At 54.0% G+C, this 13,538-nt stretch overlaps 1 protein-coding gene across 16 annotated transcripts in view; it reads left to right on the forward strand.

The window, feature by feature from the left end:
• PCBP3 (poly(rC) binding protein 3) overlaps window positions 1–12,426 on the forward strand; it is a 458,297-nt gene extending 445,871 nt beyond the window's left edge. For 11 of the 16 annotated variants that reach the window (XM_023541009.2, XM_064279575.1, XM_064279576.1 and 8 more), the window contains 5 exons: window positions 2,883–2,961; window positions 3,506–3,565; window positions 7,093–7,145; window positions 9,626–9,795; window positions 10,359–11,190. In XM_023541009.2, the coding sequence (XP_023396777.1) occupies window positions 2,883–2,961; window positions 3,506–3,565; window positions 7,093–7,145; window positions 9,626–9,795; window positions 10,359–10,395 (399 nt within the window). In that variant the 3' untranslated portion in view covers window positions 10,396–11,190. Of the gene's footprint in view, window positions 1–2,882; window positions 2,962–3,505; window positions 3,566–7,092; window positions 7,146–9,625; window positions 9,796–10,358 lie in introns of those variants that run through there. The other 5 variants (XM_064279587.1, XM_064279586.1, XM_064279588.1 and 2 more) reach the window with 5 other exon arrangements.
• Window positions 12,427–13,538: the final 1,112 nt, after the last annotated feature.

The raw sequence follows: 13,538 nt of genomic DNA on the forward strand, positions 1-13,538 counted from the left end.
CAAGCTCATCCACAGTAGTAGTCTCCATTGCCAAGAAATTTTGGACTAATTAAAGCTCTTGAGTGTAGACGGGATTTTAAGACCAGCTCTACTGTCAAATGTGCCCCAGCTGGGTGGTGACCTACCAATGCTGGGGTTTCTGAAGTGACCCTTTAACTGCTGTCAGTCCTGAGCATTAATTGGTGTAGCCGTGGTCCCATCCAATGGCAGTCAGTGGCTTGCCAGATCAAGTTGCTGTAATTCAACTTTGGATAAATTATTCCACAAGGCACCTTGGCCATATAATGTTTAACCCTGCACACCTTTTTCCTTCTCTCCCCAAAGACAAATTTGTGTACTTGTTTTCTTTCTATAATGCACTTACTTTTCCCCAAAATAATGACCTTTACAAGCATGCACTAATGCGTTCTGCTTCCTTCTCTGCTCCCTGAGCAGGAAGAAGCAAGGTCTCCTCCCGCTGAATGGCCCCCTTGCCTCTAGAACCTTGCAGTGTCTCACTCAGAGGCACAGCAGCCTGTAAGCCAAGTCTTACCTATTGTCCCTGAAAATTCTTAGTATTAGTGGTTGACTGTGATGGTCAACAACAAAACAATGATGGTGGTGGTTTTTTAAAACACATGTGTTTTTTGTAGACAATTAGGAATTAGGTGAGGGAAATGGATGAAAGACGAATTACTCAGTTACTCCCTTGGGCTGTGAGCCTGTGGCTGGTATCCTGGGAATGGTGCTTTTTAGACATGCCTTGGCACTTCTTTCTGAGGGTTTCAATGCGGGCTCACTCAGGTAACTAACCACACCTATGTACAATCATTGAGCAGACGCACATACTGGCCAGCAAGTCCACCAAGTCCCAGTTGACAGCTCCTCAATGGCCCTGGTTGCCTGGGAACCAGCCGCTGGCCCTATGAAATACTCGGGCCGTGGTGTCGGATGGGGGCCTTGTTCCCATTACCCCTCCCAGCTCCTGCCTTGACAAGCACTACACCCCAGTGGAATCTCAGAGCTGAATCCAACCCCCAGTCACCACATCCCTAACCTGAGCTCCTCAGAATTCTGTGACCACAACAGCAGCAGCCCAGGATGGCCTCAGTGAGTCTGGGATGTAACCAGTTCCCTCCCAAGCAATCCCACCTCAAGTGCTTTGAGTCAGGGAACACCCAAGAAGATGTGCAGAGGTCTGTAAGAGAGGAGGCAGAGGGCTGCTTGTAAAGTGCGCCCCAGCATAAGTGCTCACTCATCATGTTTCCATGAGAAGGATGGAGGAAACCAATCAAACAAAATGTATCTCTAATGGCAGTGTTTCCAGGAGCCAGCCCAGGAAAGACAGACTATATTTGTCAGCTTTTGTTGCAATGACAAACAGCCTCAAAATCCCACTGGCTCGTCATAGCAAAGGTTCTATCTCCCAAGTGTGGTTGTGGCTCTGCATGGCGTGCCATCAGGGTTCCACCTGTCTCCTTGCTCTGGACCCCTGTTCTTGTGGAAGCCAGGAAGAGGCCAGGCCTGACCAGCAAGCACATTTAAAGCCCTGTGCCCACACACCTGTGCCCATCCAGCCACAGTCCACTGGACAAAGCAAGTCCCAGGTCCGGCTGGCCAAGCGTGGGGCATACCCCTTTTGCAGGGGCATGGTGGGTTGGGCAGGTACAGGAGAGCCTGTGGGCTGCTGATTGTGGGAAGCAGGCCGTGACCCCCGACAGAGGCAGTGAGCAGTAATGTCCATTATAAAACTGTTGGGACTTAACACAGGGTAAATCCTTAGGGGAAGAGTATCTTGCTCCTTTGAAACATCTGCACATCCACTTCCTTCTGCCACCCTGGAGCCCCTGCAGGGACACTAGCTGTTTGGGACCTGCATTGCTCTGTTCTAGCGGGAGGCTGCTTTCTCGGCGTGTTTTATAGAGGGAAGGAGCCCAAGCTCTGTTACGTTAGGATGAACGGGGATGTCTAGCCAGATGCCTTCAACATCAGCCCCTCTCACTTAGGGAACACTCAAGGGTAGTAAACCACATACCATTCGTGTGTGAGTGTCCAGAGGTGGGCACAAGGGGATGGGGAGGACAACGGGGTGGGAGCAGCCTGCTCAGAGAGCAGATGGGCACAGGTGTGGGTGTTCCTACATGTCCCTGAGGCCCTCTTGGTGGCTTTTACACATGCCCGTCAAGGACCCTGCCAGCACTAATGTTCTGTAGTCCCACATATGACAGTGACGCTCCACAAAAGTATTGCTGTGGGCGGCACGTGGATCTGCTGGTGATTTCCTAGCACATGGTCCTCGCCGGCCAGGAAGATGAGGCCTGCGGAGCAGCACCCTAGGAAAGGCAGAACTTGCTGCCAGGGATAGCCAAGTGCTAGCGAGGCGCGAGCCAGGTGCCAGCCAGTGGTAGACGAGGCTGGAGCCAAGCCGAGGTTTGCAAAGTAGTGTTTCTCATTGATTGTCCACGAGAGGATAGCATGGTTTTTGTGAGTGAAAGTTTGAAGTTCAGTATCTTAGCAGCCCAGCTGGTCTTGGCTTCATGGCTCGCAGAACCCTCCTCAGAGAGCCTAAGTGGCCTGCTGGCCCCCGAAGTCCTGCCCTCCCCAGCAGCTCCCTTCATGCTGGCCTCAGGAAACACCCTCTGCTCAGGGCGTGTGTGAGAACAGCCGAGGAGAGGAAGAGACCAGAAAGAGGGTGCCTGCCCCACCCTGTGACTGGCCCATCTGCTGACCACCTGGGCCCATTGGCTCCATCCAGGCCAAGTCCTTGAGTCACGCCTGCGTCTGCCATGTGTCCGCATGGCCCCCGGTGCCCATCTGTATCAAGTCTGTTACTGACTTTTATTTGGTGTGACTGTACTCAATGACAATAACCTTCTTAGCTCTCATGTCCCTCCTACCCCCAGCAGTTGACCAAGCTCCACCAGTTGGCCATGCAGCAAACCCCCTTTCCTCCCCTCGGACAGACCAACCCCGCTTTCCCCGGTACGTACCCAGCCCCTACTGCCCTTCTTCTCTTCCTGCCTGGGGCTCGCTCAGCAGCTGTGCAGTCAGTTCGGTCCTGAGTGCTAAGTGGGCCTGGGTCGTTCAGCGGGGGTGTGCCCATGACCAGGGTGGGGCCTGTCTCCCACGGCGGGATCAGGTGACCTTCAGTTGGCTTTGGCGGGGTCCTTGCTTGTGAAGAGGCACTGTCCCCTGCAGGGTGCTTGCTCGGCTGTGCTCACCGCTACCCACGCTGGCACCCTTGGTGGCCCTTCCTTCAGGTGCCTCCACCCAGGGAGCCCAGTGCCTTCTGGAAGCTGGGGAGAGACGCCAGCCAGTGGCATGCAGCCCTGCCCCAGGGCAGAGAGATGGTGGTTCCCTGTTGAGGGTGTTGTTAGGGAGCTGTCAAAGGAAAGGCTGAGGAGCCCTCGCAGTGTGGCTGGTGACAAGGCCACCGGACAATCATATTTTGAGCTTCCCTAGTTGAAGGGACCTTGCTTATCTCCTTGAGGGCAAAACATTAAATCTGTCTCTCTTTGCTCTCCAGGAGAAAAGCTGCCTTTACACTCCTCCGAAGAAGCTCAAAATCTGATGGGCCAGTCGTCAGGTAAAACAAAGCCACCCTCATGGAGGGCCAGCCAGGGGCTGAGCAGAACACCAGGGAGACCTGTCCTGGTGGGAGGGCGGCTGGCAGTCTGATGGGAGCAGTGAAGGGTGTTTGGAGGGAGCAGCCAGCGCCCGCCCGCTGTGCTCCTGCCAGAATCGACGTGGGCTGTGCTTGTTGATGAGGGTGGCATTGGTGGGCAATGCGCCCTGTTGATGCAGGCAGAGTTCTAAGGGTGCCCCACACCCCAGGGCACAGCTGCCTTGGTCATCAGCTGTGGCCCTGTAAGTGACACCAGCACAGAAGGAAGGCATCGAGCCAGGCTTTCTAGTCATTTTACCCGTGTGGTGGCGTAGCACCCAGGGAACCTCCCTTGAAGACAGTGTCATTTGACAGTATCAACCCCACCACCAGGAGAACAGCCACTGTGCTGGGCTCTGTCTGTACCCCTGATTCACATTGGGGTGTTTGTTCACAGAGGGGAGCCAATGAGGTTATGTCAGTGAGGGAATTAGACAGATGGTTTGGTAGTAAGCCAGTGGGGAGAGCACAGGGTACAGGAGGGTCTCTTGGGGTCCAGTGCATCTCCCTGAGAATGGCTGCCACCTGCCTTTCCAACTAGCTGCACTGAGATCCTGGATCTGAGCAGAAGCTGCTAGTCTGTCTATAGGGGAATGTGCAGTAGAGAAGCGTGTCTGTGGTCTCGGGTATCACATCTCCCCACTGCTGTGTTTTGGGGCCACCGCAGGGCTGAGGCTTCACATTCCCTCCACGTGTCTCACCACCCCTACCCCAGTGCCTTCCGCAAGGGTCTTCATCCATTTGCGAAGAGCCTGGGGGAGGAGAGGGCACCATAGGCTGAGGGCACGGCCGTGGCTAAGACCCCGCTCTGACACTCCAGGCCCTCATATTAGGTTGTAATTAATCAAGTGAATTCACTGCAAGTTGAATTAATGAAAATTAGAGAAACATACTTTTAGAATGTTTTGATTATGGAAAAGCACAGCAGCCAGTACAGAATTCCATCCTTAGTTACTTGTAGTGTGCATATCCGGACAGTCCTACTGTTCATAAAGCCCTCTGTGGTTTACATGGGACTTCATTTCATTAACCAGCAACCATGTCCTAAGCTGGGCCTGGGAACATGAAGGGCCCGGCTTGCCTGCCCCCCTTCAGGTGGGCCAGCACTCCCCCTTCCCTGCCTTCCACACACACCTCATCCCCCTTCACAGCCCTTCCCAACACACCCACCCAGCCGCCATCCAGCATGGTGCTGGCATGCCATGCTGGGTCCAAATGACAGGACATGTGGTCAAGGCCACAGCCTCAGTGGCCTCCTGGCTCCTCCCCACCATGGGGGGAGTGCATGTCCATGTGTCTAGCCACTAGCAGCAGGGTAAATGGGACAGGTGACAGTGGACATGTTGGCCTGGCAGCCTCTGAGTGGCTGATAGTCCCACTGTGCTTCATAGGAGTGATGCTGGGAAATCTTTCTTTATATTTCTGGTGCATGGAATATTACTGTCTTTGCCGTGGAGTCCTGAGAAAGTAAATACACGCTTTGAGTACATATGTTACTGGCTTGATTCTAGTACCTTCTCTGGAAAAGTCATAGCAGTTTCCTCCCCTTAGCGAACATATGCTCAGTCCAGCAGCTGCAACTTGCTGCTTAAGTGCATTCTAAACTCTGCATGGTCAGGAGCACCTGGCCGGGCATAGGCAGGGCTAAGGACATTTTAAATGGCATCATTTGTGGGATTTGTATTGGTAGTTAACAGCCAAATAAATTGCTGCTTTGAAAACACCTCTGTTAAAAGAACAGACTCTCTAGGCTTGGATATGCAGACAATTTGGGACAAATTATTCCTTCACCACCTACCAGCTGAGCCCTACTTCCCATCAGGCACGAGCTGACCAGAGGCTGCAGCCCCTAAAGCAGCTCCCCCTCCGCCCCCCGCAGGTCACCCCAGAGCAGGAGGGCAGGCTGACGTAGAGAAGGAGAGCCTAGTTTAGGTGGACACATTGAGGGGAGGGAAAAGGAAGCCGGGGACATCGTGGGGAATGCTGTGGGGTGGGAGGTTTGACTGTGAACACCAGGGGCCTTGGCGAGATAGGGAACCCAAAGGAGGTGGGGGGTCCACAGGAGGCTGTGTGACTGGAACAGAAGGAGTGGAAGGAGTCGGGCGGGGAGCCGGGGAGACGTGAAGTAGGGGAATTTGAGAGGAGGGTTTTGAGCTGATTCATGATGTGCCGTCTTCCAGGCCCCCTATAGGCCATGGAGAGGAGACCTAGGAGGCAAGACTGTAGGCAGAGGACCGGAGTGGCACTGAGGGGCAGGACACGGCCTCAGGTCCTGGACACGTGCAACAGGCTGGCCATGGACAGGTGGAGAGAAAGTGTGGATGGAGCCCAAGGTCCAGGCCCAGCCACAGGACTGGCAATGCAGGGACTCCATGGGGCTCTCAGGAGGGAGACCAGCTCCCGGCTCTAGACTCAGTGGGCTTGTTAGGCCTCCTGGATGAGCACGGGGGTAGAGCTGCCTGGAGAAGCAGACCTGGCTCACAGCCCCCAGTGGCCATGCTGCTGCCCCTGTCACACATACCCCGAGGCCTCTCCGAGCCCTGCTACCACCACCGCCCTGCAGCCGGTCCCAGGGCTGCATGGGGTCATTGTCATTGTTTCCCAAGCATGACTAGATCTTGCTCTTTAAATGCTGATATGCACTAAATTGAGATTTTTGAAGATGAAAACTCAGGGCTTTATGATCACTTAGACCCATGTCTTCTGCATAGGAAGGATGTCTTTACAGAATAAGCAGTTTGTCCTTCTGCCTGGCCGTTTATTTTTGAATCAAGAGATGGCATTAAGGTCTTTGTTCCAAGCTGGAGGAAGAGCATGGGGCCGGGGGTGGAGGGGGACAGAACTTTATCCCATTCCCACTCCTAGGATATGCCACACACCCCATGTTACATGTCACATACCACAAGCAGAGACCTGAAAGAGACTCAAAGAAGGTAGTGCCATCCTCTGCCACCAGGGGACATGCTGTTGCACAGCTTATGCAGGGTGCCGGGTGAGGAGGAGGCTAGAGGGGCATCTCCTAGTCAGCGGGGGCAGTGGGCACATTTGGCCGGCTGTGAGGGCCCCACCTCCTTGCTGTGACCAATTAGCCTATGCACTGGAATGTCCCACAAGGGCTTGAGACATTGAGGCCCTACCATTCAACACAGGCTTTCCAGAGTGTTTGTGAAATGTGTCAAGAAAGGTTAGAAAAAATGATGGGTCCAAAATGAAACCTTGAGGTGCCATTCTATCTGGACTTCTTTTTTCTTCTTTTGAGGGAATTAGGAGGTTGGATTCACAGTTCAGGACTTAATGCTTACAGGGCTTGGGGCCTCAGGGCCATGTGGCCCCGTTCTTGGGCAGCCCACTGATCCTGGCCTCACCTGGCCCAGCTGAGAGTGGGTGATGTGGGGGTGACCATGAACAGTACTCCTTCTAGCCTAACCATGTCCCTTTGGTGTGCCCAGGTCTGGATGCCAGTCCCCCGGCCAGCACCCACGAGCTCACCATTCCCAATGATGTGAGTATGCCCTGGACCTCCCTGTACTAACGTGGAGATGCCTTGCATGGGATAAAGGGGGGCAGGGACCTACCACTTTGTTATTCACAGCCCCACCTTCCCCTCCCCCCGTGGCATTGGCTGATGGCTCTCTGCAGCGCATCTTTACTTTGCCTTTCTCCTTTCCCACTATAAGCAGATTTAACGCTCATAAAAAGTATGTGATTTTACTTCCCAAACATTTTAAACAAGAAAAAGGCCAAAGTAGACATCAGAGCTTAGAATTTGGGAGGCCATAATCAGGCTGGGGAGCCAAGAATCCCAGCTTCACCCAGCATGGCTGAGAAAGTGCTTCCCTGGTTTACGATCGGCCCTTGAAGAGCAGGGGCTCAGGACCACTCTGAAATAGACCTCCCCTCCCCCACCCCCCACAGCATGAGCCTGTGTGCCCTGCTCCTTCTAGGGGGAGGTTTGGGATTTTCTGTGAGTCTGCTCAAGGTATGCCGCTCTCTGCAAGGTGGTCTTCAGCAGACATGAGGTTAGCTGAACTCCCATATCAGAACTCTGCAGTTCACTCACTTCTCGGGTACAACTGGGGTGTGGCCTTATGAGCTCCCCCAATATGCTCGATCCTCTTCCACCTAAACAGGGTGTGGTGGGGAGGGAGGACCAGTCTATGAATCCTTGTGTTAAGAATGTTGACTCATGATCCTGAACAAAGAACCTGGGAGGTATCCTTGACGGGTAACTGCCAGAGCAGAAAGAATCGATGCTTTGTGGAAAGTGGTGATGCTGCGTGCCACCTTTCCAGTTCAAATGTCAATAGGTCTTTTCTACCCCGCACCTGTGGGCTTCAGGAACCTTCACTACTTTGCAATGGTCAGGTCAGCCCTCACACCAACTGGGCAGGAAACCTTATCCCTGCTTCTTCCCTTCATGTGGAGTAGCCTGCAGAAACCACGGATTTGGAAATTCAGGAAGGTTACCAGTCCTGAGCTTGAAAGGAGGAAAAGAAGCAAGGAGTGGAGGGGAGGACCAAGGTTGGTAAAGTAATGGGTCAGTGAAAAAGAGGAATACCTTCAACGAGATGGATTGACACAGTGACTGCAACAATGGGATCAAACATAGCAATGATTGTACAGATAGCACAGGAGTGGGCAGCATTTCGTTCTGTTGTACATAGGGTCACTATGAGTCAGAACCAACTCAACGGGACCTAACAACAACAACAACATGTTCCTTCAGAATATTTTCTTTAAAAACAGGGAAGAGGAGCTATCACTCTTCCCTAAATGTCCGCGGTCACCCAGATCCAGGTGAGGCCTGTGAGTGGGTATCCTCAGCCTCAGGGCCTGGCCAGACCACCGCACCAGCCCTGAAATGAGAAAGTCCTGAGCAGGCAGTCATAGTTCATTTTCCCCTCTTGGGTGTGAAGCTCTGTCCTGCGCACATCTCTTCTTAACTGGTGCTCTACACTGGCATCAGAAGTCAGGGCCCCGCATCCATCAGACCACAGTTTATCTAAAAGCAGGGACATGTTCTTCGTAAACGAGGAGCCCCACAGACCTCAGCACCATGGAGTCCATGCTAGGCCCTCCACGTGTGAAGTTGAGGGTGGTAGAGGCACCCTGGAGACATCACAAGGTCAACCATCAGGGGACACAGGTGAGAGAGAGAAGACCCAGGAAGAAGAGAGAAGGGCTATTTTAAGACAACAGTGAGAGGGCGCTACAGGAAACAACTGACAGGAAGAGGGAAAGGAAGGACGAGTAAGAGAGGAGTGGGTTGATGGGCTGCTGCACTGTGACTGAGCAGTGGAGGTGGACGCCATTGGAATTAAAAGGAGAGACTTGAAAGGGGACTGACTGGATGGACATGGCTCTTCAGTCATTGAGGGAAGGTGGAGGGAGTAGAGAAGGGAAATTAAGCGTGTGGCTTTGAGGCCAGGCAAGACCTCTGCCTTGTGCCTTCGGGTGTGCCACTTCCGTGCCCCAACGTGTGGCAGTGCCGTGGCCCAGGCTCCAAGGGTGGCCCCTTTCTCCCACCATAAGCCCCCAATATGTCTCCAGCCTGCTGTTCTATGGTCGTTATTAGAGAGGAGCCCCCGTGACCACCCTACCAGACACCCTGGGGTGCCCAGAGGAACCTTTGATGGGGGAGGGATGAGGTGTATGGCTCTGAGAGCTCCTGGCCCACGCCAGAAGGTTGGCCACGCATCTCACAGCCGTGGGACTCTGCACACAAGCAGTGGAATAACTAAAACAGGGTGCCCCAGGAGGAGATCTGGCCTCCCCAAGTAGACGATCAGACAGAACATGTGCCCCATGAGTCAGGTGTCATGCAGGACCCACCTGTGCCGTGTCAGTTCTGTAGGGTCTCTTCTGGAAGCCCTGAGTTGACATGTATGGGGGCACCGCAGCCCTGTCTTCTCCATGCAGTGTTCTTGCATGTACTCTACACTGTACTCTGCTCTAAGACATCCCCACTGTCCTCCCTTCTAGCTAATAGGCTGCATAATTGGACGCCAGGGGACCAAAATCAATGAAATTCGACAGATGTCAGGAGCACAGATCAAAATCGCCAATGCCACCGAAGGGTCATCAGAGCGCCAAATCACCATCACCGGAAGCCCGGCCAACATCAGCCTTGCCCAGTATCTCATCAATGCTAGGTAAGCAACTTGCCAGACCTCCTCCTTCTAATGGGGTTGCCTCGGGTTTGAGGAAGGCCCTCTGAGAAGCCAGCAAGGGAGGTCAGAGAGGGGGATGCTGGCCAGGACCAAGACCCCTTCTTACCCAGAGCCCCAGCCTTACGGGACAGAGTTAAAGTAGGTGGACCCCAGATCTTTCTGTCTCTTCCTCATTGCTTCTCTTTCTGCTGGTCACTGGGGACAAACTATAAAGTGGACAGTCTGCATATAGGCCTGGGCCATGGTTCCCATCTCTGCAATTCTGGATCTTGACCTGCTCACCTGTAGAGTCACAAGCTAGGAGCTGGGCAAAGCTAGAAAGCTACACGCTTCCCGAAGGGCCAAGGGCCCATCTGGTCTGAGACAGGTCCCTGATGCTGGCTCCTTCAGGCTGTACCCAGCCCTTGTCTATGCAGCCCGCTGTGAGGAGGAAGCAGGTGTGTGGCTGGGGAAATGTGCCCGCCCAGTGTGGGTCCCCTCTACCCCATCTTATGGGGCACATTATCACAGTGCTCTCCTCCTTCCCTGTCCTTTGTCTGTTGCAGGCTCACATCCGAGGTCACTGGAATGGGCGCGCTCTAACCTCCACCTGCCACCTCCCTCCACACCACCACCCTCCTGAGCCACTGCCTCCACCTACTCCTCCAGCATCCTGTCTGCCCACCACAAATATGCTATAGATAGGATTTCTTTACTGACAGAAACATTATATATATGTCCATATGCGCGGGCGCACACTCACACACACACACACACCTGTATCTGTATCTCTGCCGCATCTGCGCTCCAGCCTCCGTTCTCAGCCCCACTCTCCAGTATTAGTTTATGCTCTGTCTGTCCTTGCATTGGCATGCAATGTTAATTATTTTAAATACTTGGGGTGTTCCCATGTGTGACATTTTAGAAGTATTGTTCCTTAGTGTCGTGTAATGTGACCATTTTAGAGTTGGGTTGACATTTTGGCAGCACTTTCTGTGAACTGTCACCTGCCCTGCCATCTAGAGCGTGGTTGACTTGAGACACATCCTCTCGCAGATCCCATCCTGCTTACTTTATTCTCGGGAAGCCTGTGCCTGTCTTAGGTCAAGTTTCCGCCTCAGATCTTATGGGGTCAGGCCATGGTTCCTCTGGTCCCACAGGAAGGAAAGTGCAGCCAGGACAGGCAGGAAAGGAGGTGCTCTGAGGACACTGGATCCTGTCCCAAGGAGCAGGGTGGAGTGGGGTGGGGGTACAGGGGGCCCTGGCTTCATGGGGATGTTTCAAGCTGTGGAGGCACGAGAGTATACTTGCCCTGGAGGGTTCAGGGTCCTGGACTCGCCAAGAGGTGCAGCGTCTGAGCTCAATAAATGTCGTCACTCCTGACCAACCAGCTCTGGCTCGTCTCTGTGTTCCCCACATTCCCCACCTCCTGATGCACCTAGATTACCCCCTGTATATGTATGCACACACACATGCACATGGGCACACGCATGCACACACGTATGCACATGTAGTACACATACACTGAACACACACATGTGCACACACAGTACACTCACCTTCAGGCACACTCTGACTTGTGAACTGGTGTCTCCATGCCCAGCCAGTACCAAAGGCCTGGATGTGGGCATGTTTCCTCAGCTTTTCCCAGCACCATGCGTGGTGCCCCTCCTGTATACAGACACACTGTCGTCCATAAACCCAGAATCCTCTTGTGTGAGATCATTTTGAAATCTGGATAGATTTAATTTGCCTGCCACCCCCATCCCTCCCCCTCTCCTCGTACCTCCTCTGGGCCTCCCTTCTCTTTGGCCTTCTCCTGTGCCCTCCAGTTCCTCCCTTCTTCCTCCCCAGTCCCTCTGCTTCAGGCTCTGAGCGCCTTTTGCCGCCACCATCTGCACCACCCCCCAGAGCTGTCTGTGTGTCTGTGCCCACTTCTGACAACTGCCCTTTGTCCCCTCCTCACGGCTGGGGCCCCATGCCCTGCTTCGGGGCAGCAAGGGCACCACAGCCCACTCTGCCTGGCGCCACCATGTTCCCTGCCCCACTGGGCTCCACAGGCTAGTGACAAGGGGTGGCACACATCCAAGCCCCCAGTCAGAGTGCCACCCCCTTCCCATCTCAGGTCTTGGGGTTCCCAGGGCCCTCAAGAAGGCAGGTGGGGCACACCAAACCAAAAAACCCAACCCATTGCCGTCAAGTCAATTCTGACTCATAGCGACCCTGTAGAACAGAGTAGAACTGCCCCATAGGGTTTCCGAGGAGCAGCTGGTAGAATGAAACTGCCAACCTTTTGGTTAGCAGCCGAGCTTTTAACCGCTATATCACCAAGGTTTCAGGTGGGGCACACAGGGGTAAGCAATTCCAGGAGGGCGGACTCCAGCTGGGCCCTCAACAGTTCTTAGAGCCACCCAACACAAGCACGTGGGTGGAGTCGAGGGCCACAGAGAATCCTGCCTCAGCCTTGATAGCCCCCATCACATCAGGGTCTCTCCTGTCTCTGCCCATGTGGGAGCCACACTGGGCTGTGTTTTCAGTTCCCCACTTCCTATTCCCCGGAAGGTCCATGGCACCGAGACTGAGGCCACCAGACACCATGGCCCTCCGAGTCCCCAGTCGGTGACATGGTCAGGTGTGAGCGCAGCAGCAGAGGGTGCCAGGGCACAGCGTCTCACCTCCCGCCTCCCCACTGGACATGCTATGGTGCATACCACTACCCAGGCCAGGAGGCAGCAGGGACAGACAGGTCCAGCCTTCCCTGTGGGCCTCCATGCCATAACAGGAGGGTGTGGGGGAACAGGGTACATGAGCACGTTAAACAGGACATGGTGAGGCCTGCCAGTGGGGGCATCAGAACAGGTCACCAAGGAGGTGAGAGGAGGCAAGACTGAGGGCATGAGGAGTCGCCACATGCAACTTGAGGTAACGTGTCAGTGTAGACACGTGGCCTGGGGTGTCCACGTGTTCATGGAGTGACCAGGAGGCCATGCAGGTAACAGTGGGGAGGACGGGGTGACAGGGTGGTGGGGTGGGGTAGGTCACTCAGTGCTCCAGCCCCAGGGAAGCTGGGCTCCCCAGTATAGTAGAGTATGGCTAGCACAGCAGGGCAGAGGTTGGGTGTGACCCCTGATGGCCGCTGACTCGACCACATGCTGGGGGCAGCCCCTGGAGTCAGGGCAGGACAATAGGGCAGCTACAGTGAGGGTGCAGCTGGGTTCAGAGACACTGAAGGAAGAGCTATCAGGGTTTGCTGGCAGCTCGGATGTGCATGTGAAGAGATATCCAGACTTACCCCAAGGTTTCTGGTCTGAGAATTGTGTCCCCCCAAAATATATATCAACTTGGCTGGGCCATGGTTTTCAATAGTTTGGCAGTTATGTAATGATGTAATCATCACCCATTATGTGATGTGATCAGCCAATCACTCATAAGGGGATTAGGGTGGGATTCAGCACTCCTATACATGTCACATCCCTTATTTGATGTAAGGGGAGTTACCCTGTGGTGTGGCCTGCATCATCTTTTATCTTAAAAGAGATTAAAGGAGAGAAAAGTGAGTAGAGAGAGAGGGACCTCCTACCACCAAGAAAGAAGATCCTGGAGCAGAGCATATCCTTTGGACCTGGGGTCCCTGCCCTGAGAAAGTCCTAGACCCAGGGGAAGATTGATGACAAGGACCTTCCTCCAGAGCCGACAGAGAGAGAAAGCCTTCCCCTCAAGCTGGTGCCCTGAATTTGGACTTCTAG

The sequence above is a fragment of the Loxodonta africana genome, chromosome 2 (assembly GCF_030014295.1).
Source record: "Loxodonta africana isolate mLoxAfr1 chromosome 2, mLoxAfr1.hap2, whole genome shotgun sequence".
NCBI classification, from domain to species: Eukaryota; Metazoa; Chordata; class Mammalia; order Proboscidea; family Elephantidae; genus Loxodonta; species Loxodonta africana.